This window comes from Cladophialophora yegresii (assembly GCF_000585515.1).
Source record: "Cladophialophora yegresii CBS 114405 chromosome Unknown aczIN-supercont1.1, whole genome shotgun sequence".
NCBI lineage: Eukaryota > Fungi > Ascomycota > Eurotiomycetes > Chaetothyriales > Herpotrichiellaceae > Cladophialophora > Cladophialophora yegresii.
In genome coordinates this window covers 626,831-645,411 of record NW_006913045.1, presented here as the reverse complement: position 1 = coordinate 645,411, position 18,581 = coordinate 626,831, and the positions used below count along the sequence as shown (strand labels likewise).

The window sequence follows — 18,581 nt, the reverse complement described above, 5'->3', positions numbered from 1 at the left end:
ACTCCTCACGCTCTATGTAGGCTGCCGTCTCTGCGTCCGCCAACCCGATTCTCTATGCCCCCGATCCTTCACGGACGTATTCAACCGTAACCTCTCATCCCATCCTGCCTCCTTTGACGCCCCTTCGCCGTCTATATTGCCATATTTCAAAGCCCAGGAAAGATCCAGTTGTTTTCTCAACAAGACTGGGTCGGTGCTCTCTTTGCCTTCTCGAGGTCGCTCGTAGCATGATAGATTCAGGATAGGTTGTTCAGAGTCCTGAGATTTGGCGTCATGACTGTTCATACCAATATCGGTCTTGTGGCTGCGGAGGTCGTCGGTTGAGACAAAGTCCAGTTGTAGGACATGATTCTCGATCCCTGCATAGACGGTTGGCGAGCTGGGTGATGGACTGGAGAGGGAGTAGACCGAGCCACGGTAGCCTTGTGATCGCTTACGCGGGTTTCGAGGTAGAGGCTCCCAGAGCCGTTCACCAAAGTTGACCGTCGGGGTGAGGAAGATGTTGACACCTCTTTGCGACTCTGGCTTCTTCGTGCTCCGGGTTGGTTGTTGTCGTGCATTGAGGTATGAGTATGCCTTGGCGCCCGGCATGCGGAGGTCAAAGGTTCTGAGGCAGCCATTCTCGGAACTGCCGGCCAGAAAGTGCTCGTGGCCCACGGTGAGGAGGGAAAGAATCTGCCCAGAATCAACAGTATCCACATACTCGGCCACTGATTTTCCAGCTATCCTTGTGTCGTGTAAACGGGCGATACCGTCTGTCCATCCCGACAGGAACAGGGTTCCGGGGGTACTGCCACTGGTTCCAACGTCATCGAGCGGCACAATCACGTTGGCGGAGTGACGGCCCATATATGGGTTGTTTGTCCCAGAGTAGCTCATCGATTCTGTGAGTGGTGTCGAAGACAGGCCCGTTTGGCTGATGTCATAAATGTGTATGGGAGCCTGATCTCGCCCTTGGAGAAACTGATTTGCAATAGCGACTGTGGTGTCAGACAAGAACTTGATGCAGCGCATCCGTTGTTGGATATTGTAACGGTCCTCCAGCTTGACTGAATCACTAGGCCGGACGAGCTTCTGTTGGCCGTGTACAGGGTATAGACTGATGGAATGGCCTCCGCAAGCCGCAAGTATAGGATTTGCGCTCTGGCTAACATCCATGCATGTGTGGTCGCCCCGTGGGGTTACATAGCTAGACTGCGCTGTAAAGACATCGGGTTCCGAGGTTTGGACTTTGACGATTTCGTGGTTGGCTCTTCGAAAGATGATTGTCTCGCCATCTGGGCTGTCAACCTGGTGTGGCCGCAAGATTCTCATATCCAGAATGTCCAAGTCCTGCCTGTGATCATCTGGTATCCTGTATGAGCTCCAGGTCGTTACACCATCTTTGATCGTTCGAGTCCGTAGCCGGCCTGCGGCACCCCACGCCAACACTTCCTTCCGATTTGACCAGGAATGTCCTTCCCATGTTTCGTAGCTGTCGATGGCCGGATGGTAGCCTAACTTGTGACCGCCTAGCGCATACTGAGGGTAGTCGATATTGTCAGGTGGCGGGTAGCACTCTCGCGCTATAAATGCTCGACGATCCCAGGCGCGAGACCGGGCTGTTAAAGTACGAGCGGCATCTCTCCATAACGGCGGTGTCTTAATAGTTGGAAAGGCTCTTTGAACGAATGATCGAAACACATGGTAGTCGTCCGCCGACACAATTGAATGGAGATTGTGATCTGTCCGCGCGAGGTTGACAATAGATGATGCGCTTGGCAGGTATCCAACGATCTGTTCGATTACTTCGACTGGCAAATCTTGCAACATGGGAGATAAAATGCTCGTGGACACGATTATGCACGCTGAGGAATGTAGTATGTTGTCTTGGTGGGTGACGATATGGACGTGCCTGAATTGCCTCTTTACGCTGATATTCTCGCCGCATCGCTATCTATCTGATCGACGTCATTCTTGGCACGCCAGGGACCGAGCACGGACCACATCAAGTTCCGCCAATCAGCTGCCGCCTGGACCTTTCGCCGCTCTTCGTGTTTCGGTCGCGATCAAATCAGTTTTCCTCGTTGATGACAACGACTTTGATATTCTGATCCCCTGTGTCCCACTCATCAAATATGGGCTGGCATGGCCACTATCAAGGCCATCGAGGCCAAGTCTGTACATCAGATCCAATCAGGTCAAGTCATTGTCGACCTGTGCTCCGTTGTCAAAGAGCTAGTTGAGAACAGCCTCGATGCTGGTGCCACTGCTCTCGAAGTACGGTTCAAGAACAACGGCTTGGATGCGATCGAGGTACAGGACAATGGCTCCGGCATTCATCCTGCCAACTACGAGAATGTTGCCTTGAAGCACTTCACTTCCAAGTTGTCCAGCTACGATGATCTGTCTAGTCTCCACACCTTTGGCTTTCGAGGCGAAGCCCTCTCGTCTCTTTGTGCGCTTTCCAAGTTTTCTCTCGTTACCGCGCAAGTAGACGAGGCTCCCAAAGGGAAACGGCTCGAGTTTGACACGTTGGGCAGATTGAGGTCGACCACAATTGTTGCGGCCCAGAAAGGCACAACTGCCGCCGTTGAGAATCTATTTGAAAGCCTTCCCGTCAGACGCAAAGAGTTGAGCAAGAACATAAAGCGGGAGTATGGCAAAGTTCTAGGCCTTTTGCATGCTTATGCATGCATCGGTGTCAATGTCAAGTTCACGGTCAAGAATACCATGCCAAAAAGCAAGAGCGTGTCGGTCTTTTCGACCAAAGGCAATGCCACCACACGCGAGAATATAGCGAACGTCTACGGTACGAAGACCTTGAGTGCCCTGGTGCCTTTGGACCTTGAGCTTGAATATCAGTCCACCTTGACGCAAATGGCACGCAAGGAAAAACATACCAGCATACGGGTTAAGGGCCATATTTCTAAACCTATATTCGGAGAAGGTCGACAGACACCCGATCGACAAATGTTCTTCGTCAACGGGAGGCCGTGTGGTTTACCGCAGATAGCGAAAGCTATTAACGAGGTATACAAGGCATTCAATGTTTCGCAATCGCCCTTCATTTTCGCAGACCTCCAAATGGACACCGACGCATATGATGTGAACGTCTCGCCAGATAAGAGAACCATATTGATTCATGACTCGGTGTCGCTTACCGAGAACCTGAAGACCGCCTTGAATGATATGTTCGATCAGCAGGAACAGACGGTACCGCAGTCTCAGCTGTCAACAACCAAATTGCCTGCCTTTCGGAAACCGAACTTCCAGCGCCAGACAACTTCAGATTCACCAGATGCAACCAGCCGCCGGACTTCACTCTCGGATATCACCGAGCTGCGCGATGATGGGCAAGACGAAGACGAAGAAGAATTAGTTCAGCCGCGTTTTAAGGACTCGCTCTTTCGAGACCACTTCCAAAACTTGGCTAGTACAAGAGAGGAGCTTGTACCAATCGAGAAGCGACAGACGAATACACGAAATGCTCAGGAAAAACGAGCCGAAAAGATTGCCCAGCAGATCGCCGAGCACGAAGCTCAACGGATGGAAGAGTACGACGATGTCCGGGAGATCGATATACCAAGTCAGCAGACCGCGACCGACGAAGAGGGGGAGGAGGAGCCGTCCCAGGATAATCCCACCAAGATACACGCCCAAGACTTCAACGCAAGAATGGCTGAAGCTCAGTCAACGTCGCGAAGCCAGCCAAATCCACGAGTGGGACTGCCACAGCAATCTCCGGAAATGGCAACTGTGCCACAGCCCAAGAATTCCGAAGCAAAAGGGGTTGTGGTCAATGCTTTTGATCGCATGAGGCCGAAAAGAGTCCCCACAGAAGTAGCCACGGTCACGGTTGGAGATCAGACGTTTACCACGATACTAGGTAGTCAGCCGCCCAGATCGCAGGGCGTTGGAAGAAGCCCTGATACTGTGGCTGACGGAGGTCGGGGAAGGAAATGTGCAAAAAGCCCGGGCACGCGACAATTTTCTCAACAGTTACGCAGATTCGGTGTTGGAGGGCCTGAAACTGCGGATGAGCAGGAAGCTGAAGATGAGGAAGCAGACGTGGAGTCAGAAGCTCAAGAAAGTGCCGCAGGTGAGAATGAAGAATCTGAGGCTGACGACGAAATTGACGCAGATATGGCGAGTCCCCATGGAGATGACGGTATCGACGAACGAGCCACTCCCCTACAAGATGGCGACAATCGAGGCGATGACGACTATATCGATGAAGAAGAAAAAAAGAAGGCTGAAGACGCCAAGGTCGAAGAGCTCATTCGAGCGGCCGAAGCCAGCTCTGCTCTACCAAGCAAAGAGAATCTGAAGAGAGCGACAAAAGCCCTTGCTGGTGGGCTGACGAGGGATGCAACGACAAACTTGCTGGCAACGGTCAACCTCTCTATCTCATCACTAGCATCTCAGGTACGCGACTATGGTGACATTGTAAATGGGAAAACGACCTTGAAGCCACGTGCGGATGGATGTGAGGCAGGACTCGCGCAGGACATTGAAGCCCGACTCTCGTTGACGGTCTCGAAACCCGACTTTGCAAGAATGAGAATTGTCGGGCAGTTCAACCTTGGTTTCATCCTTGCGGTTCGACCTGCCCGTTCGAATGTTGGAGAGAATGATCAGTCAATGCAGGATGAACTGTTTATCATCGATCAGCATGCTTCTGACGAAAAGTACAACTTCGAGAGACTACAAGCCGAGACAGTTGTCGGCAACCAACGACTTGTGCGACCAGTAAGACTTGATCTAACCGCCGTCGAAGAAGAGATTGTCTTCGAGAACAACAGTGCTCTAGAGAAGAATGGGTTCCTGGTGGAGATCGACACTAGCGGAGAAAGCATGGTTGGACAACGATGCAGCCTCGTCAGCCTCCCCTTAAGCAAGGAAGTTGTTTTTGGGATTCGAGACCTGGAGGAATTGATCCAATTGCTCGCTGAATCCACCAGCTTTGGAGAGGCTGGGGTCCCCAGACCAAGCAAAGTCAGAAAGATGTTTGCGATGCGCGCGTGTCGATCGAGTATCATGATCGGCAAGACATTATCCACGAAGCAGATGCAGAAGGTGGTGGCGCAGATGGGGACTATCGACAAGCCTTGGAACTGCCCTCACGGACGGCCGACCATGCGACATGTCTGCACTCTGAGCACCCTGCAGTCATGGCGTGAGGGGGTTGAGCAACACGAGGAAGATCATGTTGGCCTGAGAGAGGCACTTCATAAGTACGTCGAGATCGACTGAGGCACCAGCGGCATCGACGATACCGCCGAGGAGGGTGGTTTTCCTGTATGGAGCGGGCCAAGGGGACAAGTGAGCACATGCTTGGCCAGTGTCATGCTTCCGTACGCACGGACAGTCAGCAATCCAGCTCCGAATCCTTCCTTGTGGCCGGTGGCCGATGTATGGCCGGGGCCTGTGACGTGGAGCGCGTGGATCTTGTTGACCTCAGATGCCTCGGCAGTGGCTTGTTGTTTCTGGGCTGAGTCGAGCATCAGCGGTTCTCGGTCTGCTGCGTTTGTTCATCGCCGCGGCTTCTTCCTGCTGTTGTACCTCGCATGTAGCTTCACCTGCGCCTTCTCGTCCAATCCTCTCCGAATGCCCGTCCGGTCTAAAAGGTCGCGTTACCTTGGGTCACTCGCTTTATCAAGCTCCTAGGCAATAGGCATTTTTTTCTCTTTCTCATTTTCTGTGTCATCTCTGGTCTCCCCTCAGTCCAGTTGTCGGTGTTTTGGGTATGTTTCCTACACTGCCGCGACTAGGAGCACAATCGATCCTCCGCGCTGTTCCTCGAGCTTCTCCAACCGCGACTGCGCTCAAGGTAATTAACCACCTGCTTCCCCAGTTGACGTCAGGTGGGGAACTGACCCTCGATACTCCCAGGCCGTCGCAATGGCTCCCACGAACAAGAGGAAAGCCTCCAACAAGCCTCAGTTCTGGGTGACTGAGGGTGAGCATTTCCGAAACTCCTTTCCAAGCAAGCAATTGAGTAACATGCCTGCAGAATATCGGGAAGACAACTCCAAGGGCGCCATGCTCCGGTTCGAGGACTCCTTACCGAGACTACCGGTTCCATCGCTCGAGGAGACCTCCGCCCGCTACCTCAAGAGCCTTCACCCACTTCTGTCCAAGGAGGAGTTTGCTGCCTCGGAGAAAGCCGTGGCTGCGTTCAACCAGCCAGGAAGCATTGGCCAGAAACTGCAAGAGAGGTTAATACGAAAAGCCCAGGATCCCAATGTCAAGAACTGGATCGCCGACTGGTGGAACGAGGCTGCATATCTGGGATGCAAGGACCCCGTGGTGCCGTATATTTCCTACTTTTATTCCTTCCGAGACGACCGCCGCCGACGAAACCCGGCCAAACGCGCGGCAGCCATCACGACCGCCGCCCTGGAATTCAAGCGCCAGGTCGATAGCAAGAGTCTGGAACCCGAGTATATGCGTAAGAAGCCCATGGCCATGAGCAGCTACCAGTACATGTTCAACACCTCGCGGGTTGCGGCGGAGCCAGCGGACTACCCCGTACAATATCCCCCGGAGGGCCACGAGCACATCATCGTCATACGAAACAACGAGTTCTGGAAGGTCCAGACTCACGTCTCTGGCAAACAGCTGAACGCGTCGGAACTCGAACTGCAATTCAAAAAGGTCTACCAAAACGCCCAGTTGGCCGACCCCATTGGTGCCATTACCTCTCTGCCCCGCGATCAGGGTGCCAAAGCCCGCGACAACCTCCTTGCAGCGTCTCCTCTAAACGCCCAAGTCCTCGAAGAAATTGAGTCTTCATCCTTCATTGTCTGCTTGGATTCCACCATGCCTGTCACTTTGGAAGAACGCGCCCGCGTCTACTGGCACGGCGACGGCTCCAACCGCTGGTATGACAAGCCCATCCAATTCATTGTCAACGACAACGGCACCGCCGGCTTTATGGGCGAACACTCCATGATGGACGGCACACCGACCCACCGCCTGTGCGACACCGTCAACGCCTACATTGTGCATAACAAACTCGACTTTGACAACCCGTCCGTCCGCTCCGACCTTCCCGACCCTGTTGCCCTAAAATTCGAAACCAACGCCGCTGTGCTCGACGACTTGGCTAACGCCCAAGCACAATTCCGCCAAGTCATCGCCTCGCACGACCTACGTGTGCAAGCCTACCAGGGCTATGGGAAGAGCATGATCAAGAAATTCAAGTGCTCACCAGACGCGTACGTGCAGATGGTCATCCAACTCGCCTACCACAAGATGTACGGCAAGAACCGACCGACATACGAATCTGCCGCAACAAGAAAATACCAGCAAGGACGGACGGAAACCACCCGCACCGTATCTGACGAGTCCGTGGCGTTCTGCAATGCCATGGCCGACCCCTCGATCTCGCGTGAAGAATGCGAGCGTCTCTTCCGCGAAGCCGTCCAGGCACATGTTAAATACACCGCGGATGCGAGTGACGGCTACGGCGTCGACAGACATCTCTTTGGACTGAAGAAACTTCTGCAGGAGGGAGAGGAGACGCCCGAGATTTTTAAGGATCCAGCCTACACTTATTCGGGCACGTGGTATATCAGCAGCAGTCAGTTGAGTTCCGAATACTTTAATGGCTACGGCTGGAGCCAGGTGATTGATCAGGGATGGGGCATTGCATACATGATCAATGAGAACAGGTTTGTGCACTCTTCGCGTTGCAAGACAGCCGGCTAACATTCTTTGCAGCATACAATTCAACATTGTGTCGAAGAAACTCGGCTGCGAGAGGATGAGCTTCTACCTCAACGAAGCGGCGAGCGACGTTCGCGATCTGCTCCTTCCCAGCTTGGAGGCGCCAAAGGCTAAGCTGTGAACGTCCACTTGGCTTATTTGAATATAAACTCTCCTATGTTTGAAAAAGGCTTGCGGAAGAAGGGAGCATGTCGAGCCTGAGCACAACAACGGGAGACCAGAGTGAGGCTGCGGTGTAGCCCGGTGATGCTGGATGCCGTGCGTGCATGTCCCGGACGTGGATTGGGTACGAGAAAGGTCAGGGCTTGTTGCTCGCCCAACATCCATCGAGAAGGGGCTGCTAGATAGATTCCACCTTCACGCGCCTTTACGTTTGAACTCGCGAATCAGTGCAGTGCATGTGGAAGGGGGCGCCATATGCCGATGCCGATGCTGGAGCCTGGAGCGATGTATGATACCACAGAGAATGCTGGCAGCTGTTTCAATGGATATATATCTACATTTCAGTTGGACGCGTGCTGTCTACGAGTCGTGCGACTAATTGGCGTAGGGATCTGGAGCCCTTTTTATCATTCCTCACGTTGTGTGGCAATAAGAACACGAGACTCTGGCTGACTCTGGAACCAGTCTTTGGACCTGGGAACCTCGAGCTCAACTCGGACACCAGACCCGCCCTCCACGCATCAGAACCACCTCTTCATCACCCTCGCCATCGTACCGCTTCACCACGTCTACGCCCTCGAGACCCAGATCGCGCGCCGCTTGGTTCCAGAGGATTTGTTTGACCCTGCCACGGCTAGAGAAGTCCGGTGGCGAGGGTGGTGAGGGAGCCTCTGATTCTGGTTCTGATGAAGAAGAGTCGTCCTCTTGCTGCTCTGCGGATTGCGTCTTGCTTCGACATAAGGTGGGGTCACCGCCTTCGAGCCCAATTTCTGGAGTGGCTCGAACCTGTTCCATCATAATCCAGACTAATCCGCGAGATGACCTCCGCATGCTATCCACCACGCCTTTCGTCGCGGGTTTGGTGCTGACTAGGACGCCGATGGTCGGCCCAGCGGTTCCGGTCCCTCCGGCAGCGGCGGCTGCGAGATGTGAAGCTCCGTGAGAGGGAGAGTGGTGCTGATGCTCGGGTGTTTTATAAGGGACAATGTGAGTGTCGATATCACCGTCCGCGTCCGCATCCGCATCCGCCTCAGGGCTTTCGTTCTGCTTCTCTCGCGCTGAAGCGGTATATGTATCTGTATTGGGACCGTTGTGTGGAAAGACCGCGTCAAAGAGAGGTGTAATCCGCGCTGCTCGCACCGTGCCGTCAAGCTCTCTGATCAAGTGGGGGCCGATCTTCGCGTGCTTGCCCACTAGCCGCTTACATTGCACGAGGACCTTGAAGGCGAAAGCGGGCGTCTCATATCGAGGAGGCCCGCGCGATGAAGATTCAGAACCAAGCTGCTGTGGTGATATATCGTTCTCCTGCTCCTTCTCCTTTCCCATCGCCTGGCGCTTCCCCGCCGACGACCCGGGAACGCGCCATATGCCAATAAGATCGACGCCGCGATCACCCCGCCCACCTACGCGGTATAGTTCGAAGCCATAATCCCGCAACGTAGCCTGAGTGACGTACTCATACGACGTGCCCGCGTAGACGGTGCTCATGGGGGAGAGGCCCGTCCGGCGTGCGTAGGCTTGGAATGAGCGCAGTGACGAATGGGAGGACGGGCGGGCGAGAGTGTCGAGTTGGGTTCTCGATCGCGGTGTTCTATCTGAGGTTGGTGTTCGAGCACGAGCACGAGCACGCGACTCTTCTTCCGCTTCTGCTTCCGCCTGGACGTCCGCCGACACTGCGGTGCTGGTTGATGCCGTAGGTGTAGGTGTAGGGGCAGCGGACTGATGCTGAACACGCAGGGACGTCTCGCTTTCTGTGTCGTTCGCGTCGACGGAGCGCGCGACACGCGAGGAGTAGAACCATCGTGTCGTGACGCGGTGAGTGGCTGTCGCTTTCCCTGGCACAGGCACTGGCACCAAAGCTGAGGCTGGCGCTGAGGCCGCGGTCCTCACCTTCTGGATTGCATTTCCGTGTCTGCTGCGCCAGAAGCGGCGGGCGAGGAGCATTCAGCGTGGCGGTCGCGCGGGTGTGGGCATGGAGGATGTGTGTGCGGGAGGCTTTTGGCTATCGTTTACACAGTCTGGAGAAGAGCAGCAATGATACTCGTACCGTGTACGCTTGTGAGCGCGGAGTAGCTGTGGAGGCGGCAGAAGAATGGCCAGACATGATTTGTTACGTGTACACGGTGACACGATGATTGGCCTCGGTACAAAATGTATGGTGCATGTTTTGGTGTGTTCCACTCTGACTATGGCCAGAACCATGCGAAATCATCTGATGAAGAGTAGTTCCTCGATACCAGGATATAACGCAAAGGGTAAGACGGATAAATATCTAGGTACAACTTACCTATTGGTCATGCCGTCTCGGCAAGGTCAGCAGCATTTAATTACCAAATACTCGCAAAATGAGCCAACGTGGTCAAGGTTTAGATCTGTGAGTCTACGGAGTAATTATCTGACTTCAGTTATGTTGCGTCCTAACTCGCTTTGCGGAGTATCACTACGAAGATCTCACGTTCAATGCAGACATGAGCAGTCAAGGAGCATGGGCGCCGACCACTATCTCAGCTCGTTCTTGGGACACATGGTCTCTCAGTCCAAGGGCTTTTCCACGAAATGAACTGTCGGCAAAGTCCAGTAAGTCGGTTAACAGGACGCGTACAGGATACCGTACATGTAGACATCGGAGGGTACGTTGGTCCCTCCTCGGTTCTCATGCGTTACGATTACCAAACCAGCCGCTGCATTTGCAGGTCAAATGCGACGAGAAAAAGCCCGACTGTGCCCAACGTCTTAAAGGCAAGAGGCCCTGTGTATGGCCTGGGCCGGTGGATTGGGCAGCTGGAAAGGGAGAAACAGGTGACGGCGCGGGTGTCGGAAAACAACGATGATCTTTCTCACAATATCCACGAAGATTCTTGATGCCGAGTAAGAAAACAGTGTTGAGCTTAATTCCGCTAATTATACATCTGAGAGTCTAATGTGTACAATCGAAGCGGGTTTTGTCCAACGGCGCCAGGCCTCCCTCTCGTTCAAACATTTTCATACACACCTCTAAGGATGGCGACTGCTCCAGATTCGAGGCCCCGAATGTCGCCATTGTTGGAGGCATGCGAACATTCGCCACATTCTGATCAAGTGCACTGTCCACCATAGGATGCCGTCAGGCTAATTCAAAGGTGAAAGGTGGATGACCTGGCTCTCACAATCTATCCCTTCATTCTCCTTTCGGTTCGACAAGCTCTTGCGACATACGGTATTCCGATCCCGGTACCCGCACTGAACACTCCTAGAGGGTTGTCCTCGTCAGACTGAAGGTAATGGAAGATACTACGCCCCGACTCGACTTGAGATGAAGGATGCCATCTTCTTGCATGACTCCGCGTAGGAGCCAATTGTTGGCTAGGCACATACATATCTGTGGGTCAACGGGCGCCGTGAGAGTCATCCCAGTCATCAGTCTTCCAACCACCCGCAAACAAATGTTCCTCTGACGGCACGTGCAGCAAGATCAATTCTCTACAACGCCTTCCGCTCCCCAACTCCTCGACCCCGCGGGGAAAAGTGGCCGACCTGCTCCTTCGGCCTACTGATCAGAGGACCGTCTCAATCCGGAGGACCTAACCTGTGCCCGTCCTCGGCTGAGTAAACACGCAACTGAGTCCTGCAAGTAGGACAGAACACGGTCTTCAGTGAGCCTACCTTTGCGACTTGTCTACACAGTACGTGGGCTTCCACTATCTCTTCATGCGGATGGGCCGTACCTAGTTGCGGTGGTGTCATGCGTGTGGATACGAGTAGTAAGAAGTATGGGTGGTGGATTTCGCCGTGCTGGTAGTCAGGGAAGGTGCGCTTGTGTTCAGTGGGTGAGGTGAGTGTCGAGAGGGGCAGAGTATAAGGTTAATGAGGTTGTCGGATAAATACTCGTGTAGTGTCCGAGTGCCGTGTAGAAGGAGTGATGCTTAAGGACGATATGATGCCTGATAAGAGGAAGAAGCGGAAGGAGAAGAAGAGGAAGAGTCGTGCTGGATAGGACAGAGCTGGATGAATTGGGCTGGATAGAGGCTGACTCCGTGCCTAGGCACTTGTTTGTGCGGTAGCTAGATGCCTATTCAGCTTTTGCTCAGGTCATGGGATGAATATCACTATCACCACAAGTATGCATCTGCTTGCCGGCAGCTAGCTATATGACCACCAAGATCCGACCATCAACACGCTCGCGCATCGTCATAAGTACATTTCTTCGTATTATGGCATATCGTATCAGTACATGAGGCCGGAATTAGTTGCTGGATCGACATTCTCATGCTGTTATTAGTATCATAAACACTTTTTTTACCCGCCGAGTGAAGGGATCGCAATCACTATGCGTCCATCTGTGTCTGCATTTCGCACCCTGAAAGGATATGTTTCTTCAAGACCCATCCGGAGACTGGGGCGGCACGGGACTGGTCCTGGCATAATGTTTGTCGATCAGGGAGATCCGCTTGCCGGGATGCATTCCGACCAGTTCCATCCGCATGTATGGGCCTTTGACATTCTCCGCTGGCACAGCGTGGAGTGATGACGCGTTGCTGCTGGTTCGTTCGTACAGTCTGCGCTCTTCGGTGCACTGAGAAGTGCGTGCACCAGATGACGAGGTGGCTGTCGACATTGAGGCAAGCCATGACTTGTTCTTGAGATCCATCGACAAAGCTCTGACTTTCTTGTATGTGGTGCACCATTTGGTCTTGAGAGCTCCGGCACAGGCGGTGCAGATGCCGACATGGTTTTCTACGCCGGCCCACAGAAAGATGAGAGCATAGTTTTCTGGTTGTCAAAACTTGGTCAGCACTACGACAAGGAGGAGACACTGGAAAAGACGTACCGGAGAGGTTGGTTGAATGATCGACCTCGTAGACGGCGACAAGTCTGAGTACACTCGCCACGATGACCCTAGATGGGGGAGGAGTCGGTCAGCATGGAGTCCACCTCGCCCTGGGAAAAGGACACCACCCACAGGAAACAGATCCCGAACAACGCATACAAACTCCGGCGATGGTCGCGGATCGTCTCGACCTTCCACAGCAGTACCATAGGTATGAGGTACATGACGATATCATTGACGATCATAAAGATCGAGTTGAAGTAGAAGAATGCCATCAAATTGATGCACTCTGCATCTCCGTGCTCTTCTCGAGGCTCGAGGTTCCGATTCCAAACGCCGCTCAGAGGCACACACTGGAACAGGACGACAAGAACGGAGCTGATGCCGAAACCCGCGGCAAGGACCTGCATCATGTGGATGAACCATCTCTGCGCGCGAGTCTGTGACAGGCCGTAATAGAATGTCAACCAGGCATGTTTGACGAACATGTTACACAGAAAGTATGGAGGGGAGGCTGCGATGATGAGCTATTTTCGTGTCAGTCAATGTGACAGGAGCCACCACGATGTCCATGGGATAGGGGGATCGACCTTCTGGAGAGTCTCCCTGCGGGAGAACTCAGCAGCAGATATGGATGCTCCAAGGCCTTTGGCCGCAGCTGCGAGATGCATCAGTAATGGGCGTGGGCAATGCTCGGGTCTCTCTCACCTATACAAACAATCGACGTCATGACCAGAGCAAAAAACTGCAAAGAGATGAGCAACGTGGAATGAGCAAGGCGGGATGCGACATACTGCACCAGCGACCAAGAGCCCTATGAAAGTCCAGTCAGCATCGGGCACGATATTCCACATTCCCGGCAGAGTACTCACACTTGCTCGCGGTCAGGCGGCCGACAGTGGATGCTTGCCTCTCCAGCTCGACCGAAACTGACACGATGGTCGATACGGCAAGCACGATGCTCGTAGCCACGAGAACTGCATCCTTGGACTCCAACATGTTTGCAAACCTGCAAGCGGCCGTTGGAAGGTGACCTAAGAAGAGTGTAAAACCATCCTCAAACCTCGAAGGGTGTCAAACATCCGATATATAAAACCTGGGCACGACTCTGTCGCCATCCGGTTTGGTAATGCATTCATGGGTTCGACTGACGTTGCTTGCCACTTCGGATCCATGGCGAGGCTTCCGTTGCCCGAGGCCATCAGCTCAACGTGTCAGTCGAGGTTAACAAGGCACTGCAGATGACACTCTCCAATAGTGCAGCTCTCTGATAGCCAGCTTGCAAGGGATCGGCCAAGAGCCAAAAAGCCATACACTTCCCCGCTGCCATCAAGGTGTGGTGGGTGGAGAGCAAGACCTGTCACTTCGGAATTACGACCCTTTTCGTGCCGTCCAGCCATCCGAAAAGTCAATAGTGCACCCGAGGCAGGTCCTAGCCCTGGAGCTGGCGAAGGTACTGGGCTGTGGGAACTGATCTCTCATGTGTATGATCGTTCCAGCTGAGTTTGCCCAATGGCCTTGCGGACTCATACTCGTCACATTTGATGGGGAAAACTTTGAGGAGCTCCAGGCGGGTTGCCAAGGCGCGGGACGCCCTTCCAAGAGTGCCGCGGCAGCCCCCAGCCGACGCCGCTGCATGGCTGCGGACCTCGCATGTCGACATAGAAAGTAGTCGACTGTCAAAATGCACACAGTTGGAGTCCGGTCCCTCGTCGACCGCTGTCACCCGTCGGACTTTCTGTTGTTCGTCTGGGAAACCCTTCGACTAGAAAGAGCAAAAATAGGAAAGCACGAGCCAGTAGACACGTGGCTACTGATGTTCGCATTCTGTTGAGAGCGTTAAGAGTAGAGCTCGAGGGAAACCCTCAAGTCTTCCGGATCATTGCCCGAGGTTGGCAAAAAGCAGGAACGGTCGATTGTCGAATTCGGCCTGCATCGCCTATCCGATCAAATGCGTAGATCAGATCAGAATTTTCCCACCCTTGCTTTCCCACCCTGCAAGTGACAAGGGCCAAAGAGGCAAGCAGTGACGAAGGAGTCCAGCCTCCTGCCTGCGTCCAAGGAGGTGGACTTTCAAGTGCAGGAGCGAAGGCGGGAAGCACGGCAGACGATGCACCGACGGCCACCTGTACCCTGACCGGCAGCTACTACTGCAGCTGATTTCACCCGCGAGAAACAGCGTCGTCTAGCGTACCACCGTGACGGGATTCCAGCCAGGAACCAGACTGCACGGAGTACGATGTATGGGGAAAGGAGAGTTACAGCGAGTTATGTAACGGCCGACGTCCCCCTTTGGAACCCGGTACGACCCTGGTCAGAAGGGAGTTCGGCCCCTACCGGGACGGACAGGGTCTTCCAGCAAAACCTAGTTTGGACTGGTCACACAGAAACCTCTACGTTACGATGAGCCACATCCGTTGCAGAGTACTCGTAACCAGACCAATTCATAAAGGCGTATCCACGTACGCCGTGAATATGCTTCGGAGGGGCCCGATCTCAACTCCCCTGCTCGATGTGTTGCTCGGCGGCATCTGGCTCTTCTTGCTTGGACACACCACTTACTGACCTTCACATCCCCTTCATTCGTAGCTTTAGGTGGCACCGTTTAAGAAGCCGTAGGAGACCTCGATCTATTGCCACTCATCATCATGCAAGGAACAGATAGGCATCAATGCCTGTAATGCACGCAGGGCTCCTATAGCCCTAAACATCAGAGTAAGTTAAGACGCAAAAGCCCAAGGCTGCCGCTTAAGTGTCTAGGATGGCACCCAATGGTACACAGCAGTCTCTCCGTAGGTGTGACGACACAGAGAGTCGTACTGAATCCTCGTCTACCCCTATCTCAGACGAGGTTCCCAACGGTGATCGAATATGGAGAAGAGCCGCGGGCCTGTGCTATGAAGTGGGCACGGGTACCTCGTAGGTTTGAAGGCGATAGCACGCCGGGATCTCCAGATGGTGCGCTCGTAGAAACCAGGCGCAGACCACCTGTGTGCGAGGAACGCAACCTCGCTGACAGAACTTGTTGACCATCCATGTTCTCCACCTAACATAGTCCGTATTGTCCAAGATTGACTGTCAACACGAGCACCCTCCATGCGGCCAGTCGCTCTTCTCACCTGCCGCATGGTCAATTCCCCTGTGGAGTCGGGGCGTCGTATTATTGCCGACTAGCGAGCTCTGTCATGAACGTCACAAAGTCCTCCAAAAAGTTAAGAGTCGATAGGCCTGGATTATGTAGGGGCAGCAAAACGCCACGTGATCGTTACCAAGCTCCGTCATGTATCGGGCAAATTCGCGCCCCAGGGGGGGTAAGTCCACTAGGCATTGCGAGCAAGCATGAGCAGCTTTGACAGACTTCAAGACGGCCTCTCGTACCACCTGGGTCAAGCCAGGTTGAGAGGTCGCGTCTTCATGGAGCGCAGATCGTGTCTTCTCCGGAGATATCGCACCCTGAAAATGCTGATGCAGAATCTCGTGCATAGGAAATGAAAGTCGACAGCGCCAATTCTAGCCGTATCGACGTTCGCAGCCGTCGTTTTGGGCTCCCCGCGCAGGCCCCAACTGACTCCAGACTTCTAGGACGCCCGCCATGTCTTCAAGAACCGCCTGATCACCCTCCGCACTCATCGTGTCTAATGACGTACACCACCACTCCGCCAGATTGGTGACATTGAGCAAACATCTCAAGGGTTCATCGCAGGAACATGTACATCGTTTTGGTTGGAAGGTGACCTGGGGCACATCCCTAAGAAATTGAAGCCTGATTCTCGAGGCAATTTCACCGCGGCTCCTAACTATTTCCATCGTAGTGCCGACGGCTAAGCCGCTAATGCTGTGGTACCCCTGATTGGTCAATCTCGCAGCTTACTCAGCCGATGACGGGCCTCTTCTGGGCAGCCGCTGACCTCAAACATTCAACATCCGGTTTGGACTCTCTCTCGATTCACGCGTCAACCTCACCTCACCTCATCGACGTCGTCGTCCCCGTACCGCGACAACCTATACTTCAGGGCGGTGCATCGGACACGACACTTGACTCTCCCATAGTCACCCGTCAGCCCGCCTTCGCCATGGCGAAACCGATTCAAAACCCCTGCGAGGACGAACCCTCAGCTCTGCCCTTCCGAACGGGCGGCCCGCTACGTCGGCATCAAGAATACCTGATCTTCTACTTTTTCGCCATCACTTCCTGGATCATGGAGATCTGCGCCGCGTGTCTGGGCTCGCTATACGGAGCTGAGAGCCACTATTTCATCGGGACCATAACGCCGTTTCTCGTCACCCATTGGTAAGTAAGCAATGAAGCCTCAGCGTGGACTAGCGGCCCACGACCACGACCCTCACCATTCCTGGTTCCCCTCCTCAGATGACTGACGACGTTCAATAGGGCGGCATTCCTCCAGACATGCTGGCTGATGGCAACGTCGCGACGCGAAACCATCGCCGATCGAATGGCCTACCTCAATCTGGCATGTCGATTCCAGAGACTCTGCGCTGTGAGTTCGCCTTTCCAATCTCATGGTATGGCGTGTGGCACCGATTCCAGCTGCATGCGGTACCGAATTGTATCTAATGCAATGTACTGACTCTGCTCGCCCACAGCCCACAGCCCTGATCGGCATGGTCACCTGGGCGGTCGCATACCGGTTCCGCGACAAAGCCTCGAGCCAGGCATACTGGGTCATCTACCTCGTGGTGTGGATCCTGAACATCGTGGTGTGCATCATGAATGTGTACAACAATATCACGTGGGAGAGCGACCTGCTGTACCAGATCGCACCGGACGTGCACCAGGGTAATTTCTGGCTCGGCGTACTGGGCATCCGGTCCATGATCAAGGCGAAGGATGTGTTGGATGAACACAGTAAGGATCAGGACTTTGAGCTGAAGCAGAGGGACAATAAGCGGGGGGTGTAGACCTACAGAGTTCTAGAGATGAGCTTTGGTTCGGGTCCTAGCGAACGTGCCTCGGATCATTCTGCAGATGCTAGACGGACAACTATTGACGGGGTTTTTGTTGCATTAGCGCGCAAGCTGGCTGGCGTTTTGGATGACCCGTCCATGTCGAGCCCACAGAAATTACAATGAAGCTCTAATGATCTTTGGAGTGTCGAGCCTACAAATCACAACGAAGTTCTAATGATCTGTGGAGTCCCCCTATTCGCCTCACCACCTAGAAGCGAGCGTGCAGCCGTCTTCTTGCCCGAATGCGAGGCCTTTGCCCGCGTCCCTTGGACAGAGCCACATCTACGCCAGACACAGTACTTCCCGGAGCAGCTCGTAGAATGGACAGTCCGCGCCAGGACATGTGTTGGGTTCTCTCCTCAACCTCAATTGCAGGGTTCGGTGTAGCTTACATCTACAGTAGTTGTGCGTGAAGACCACTTTCGACTTTCGACCTCTTGACGTATATGGCCGTTACGGTTGAGATGGAGACGAGTTTCATGAATAGAATGGCGCTTCCTGCCTGGGGAGGCTGGAGTACATGTCGACTAGTTGGATTGTGGACTCTCCTCATCTCACATTGTTCTTTATACGTTTGTGCCTTTATGCACAAACACGAAGTCCGAGAAGCTACCTGAATAGCTCTATCACTCTCAGACCATTGAAAGTGATCATCAATCCTATTCACATTCCTACAGCTTTATCAGCTCAACTCGACTATTGAAGCGATCACAACACCGTTCAGAAACGTCGAGCTTCAATGATGGCAAAACCGTGGTTGGGCATGACGCCGTTGTTTGATTTGGCTGTTATAACCGCTGTTTGGATTGACTGTTGTAACTTTTGATCTCGGCACCATCCCAGTGATATATTTACACCTAATCTTTTCCGAGCCATGGCCAGAAAAAGGGCACCACAAGAAGACAACCCTTGCGTTCTCGTCGTGGTTTCA

General features: G+C 53.7%; 6 protein-coding genes across 6 annotated transcripts; 3 read left to right on the top strand and 3 right to left on the bottom strand.

Moving 5' to 3' along the window:
* Positions 1-12: 12 nt before the first annotated feature.
* On the bottom strand, positions 13-1,812 carry A1O7_00233 (uncharacterized protein; the record flags this gene model as incomplete). Its single annotated transcript, XM_007754275.1, has 1 exon — positions 13-1,812. One exon carries the CDS (start codon positions 1,810-1,812, stop codon positions 13-15), a length of 1,800 nt encoding a protein of 599 aa, XP_007752465.1.
* Positions 1,813-2,127: 315 nt separating this feature from the next.
* On the top strand, positions 2,128-5,235 carry A1O7_00232 (DNA mismatch repair protein PMS2; the record flags this gene model as incomplete). The annotated part of the gene is made up of 1 exon (XM_007754274.1): positions 2,128-5,235. The coding sequence occupies one exon, from the start codon at positions 2,128-2,130 to the stop codon at positions 5,233-5,235; it is 3,108 nt and encodes a 1,035-aa protein (XP_007752464.1).
* A 648-nt stretch (positions 5,236-5,883) lies between these two features.
* A1O7_00231 (carnitine O-acetyltransferase) lies at positions 5,884-7,834 on the top strand (the record flags this gene model as incomplete). Its single annotated transcript, XM_007754273.1, has 2 exons — positions 5,884-7,658; positions 7,708-7,834. 2 exons carry the CDS (start codon positions 5,884-5,886, stop codon positions 7,832-7,834), a joined length of 1,902 nt encoding a protein of 633 aa, XP_007752463.1.
* Positions 7,835-8,364: 530 nt separating this feature from the next.
* A1O7_00230 (uncharacterized protein) lies at positions 8,365-9,363 on the bottom strand (the record flags this gene model as incomplete). Its single annotated transcript, XM_007754272.1, has 1 exon — positions 8,365-9,363. The coding sequence occupies one exon, from the start codon at positions 9,361-9,363 to the stop codon at positions 8,365-8,367; it is 999 nt and encodes a 332-aa protein (XP_007752462.1).
* A 2,866-nt stretch (positions 9,364-12,229) lies between these two features.
* A1O7_00229 (uncharacterized protein) lies at positions 12,230-13,681 on the bottom strand (the record flags this gene model as incomplete). The annotated part of the gene is made up of 7 exons (XM_007754271.1): positions 12,230-12,624; positions 12,683-12,750; positions 12,815-13,209; positions 13,273-13,340; positions 13,391-13,427; positions 13,477-13,496; positions 13,555-13,681. The coding sequence occupies 7 exons, from the start codon at positions 13,679-13,681 to the stop codon at positions 12,230-12,232; spliced, it is 1,110 nt and encodes a 369-aa protein (XP_007752461.1).
* Positions 13,682-16,755: 3,074 nt separating this feature from the next.
* A1O7_00228 (uncharacterized protein) lies at positions 16,756-17,602 on the top strand (the record flags this gene model as incomplete). Its single annotated transcript, XM_007754270.1, has 3 exons — positions 16,756-16,973; positions 17,073-17,181; positions 17,288-17,602. The coding sequence occupies 3 exons, from the start codon at positions 16,756-16,758 to the stop codon at positions 17,600-17,602; spliced, it is 642 nt and encodes a 213-aa protein (XP_007752460.1).
* Between the last annotated feature and the right edge of the window lie 979 nt (positions 17,603-18,581).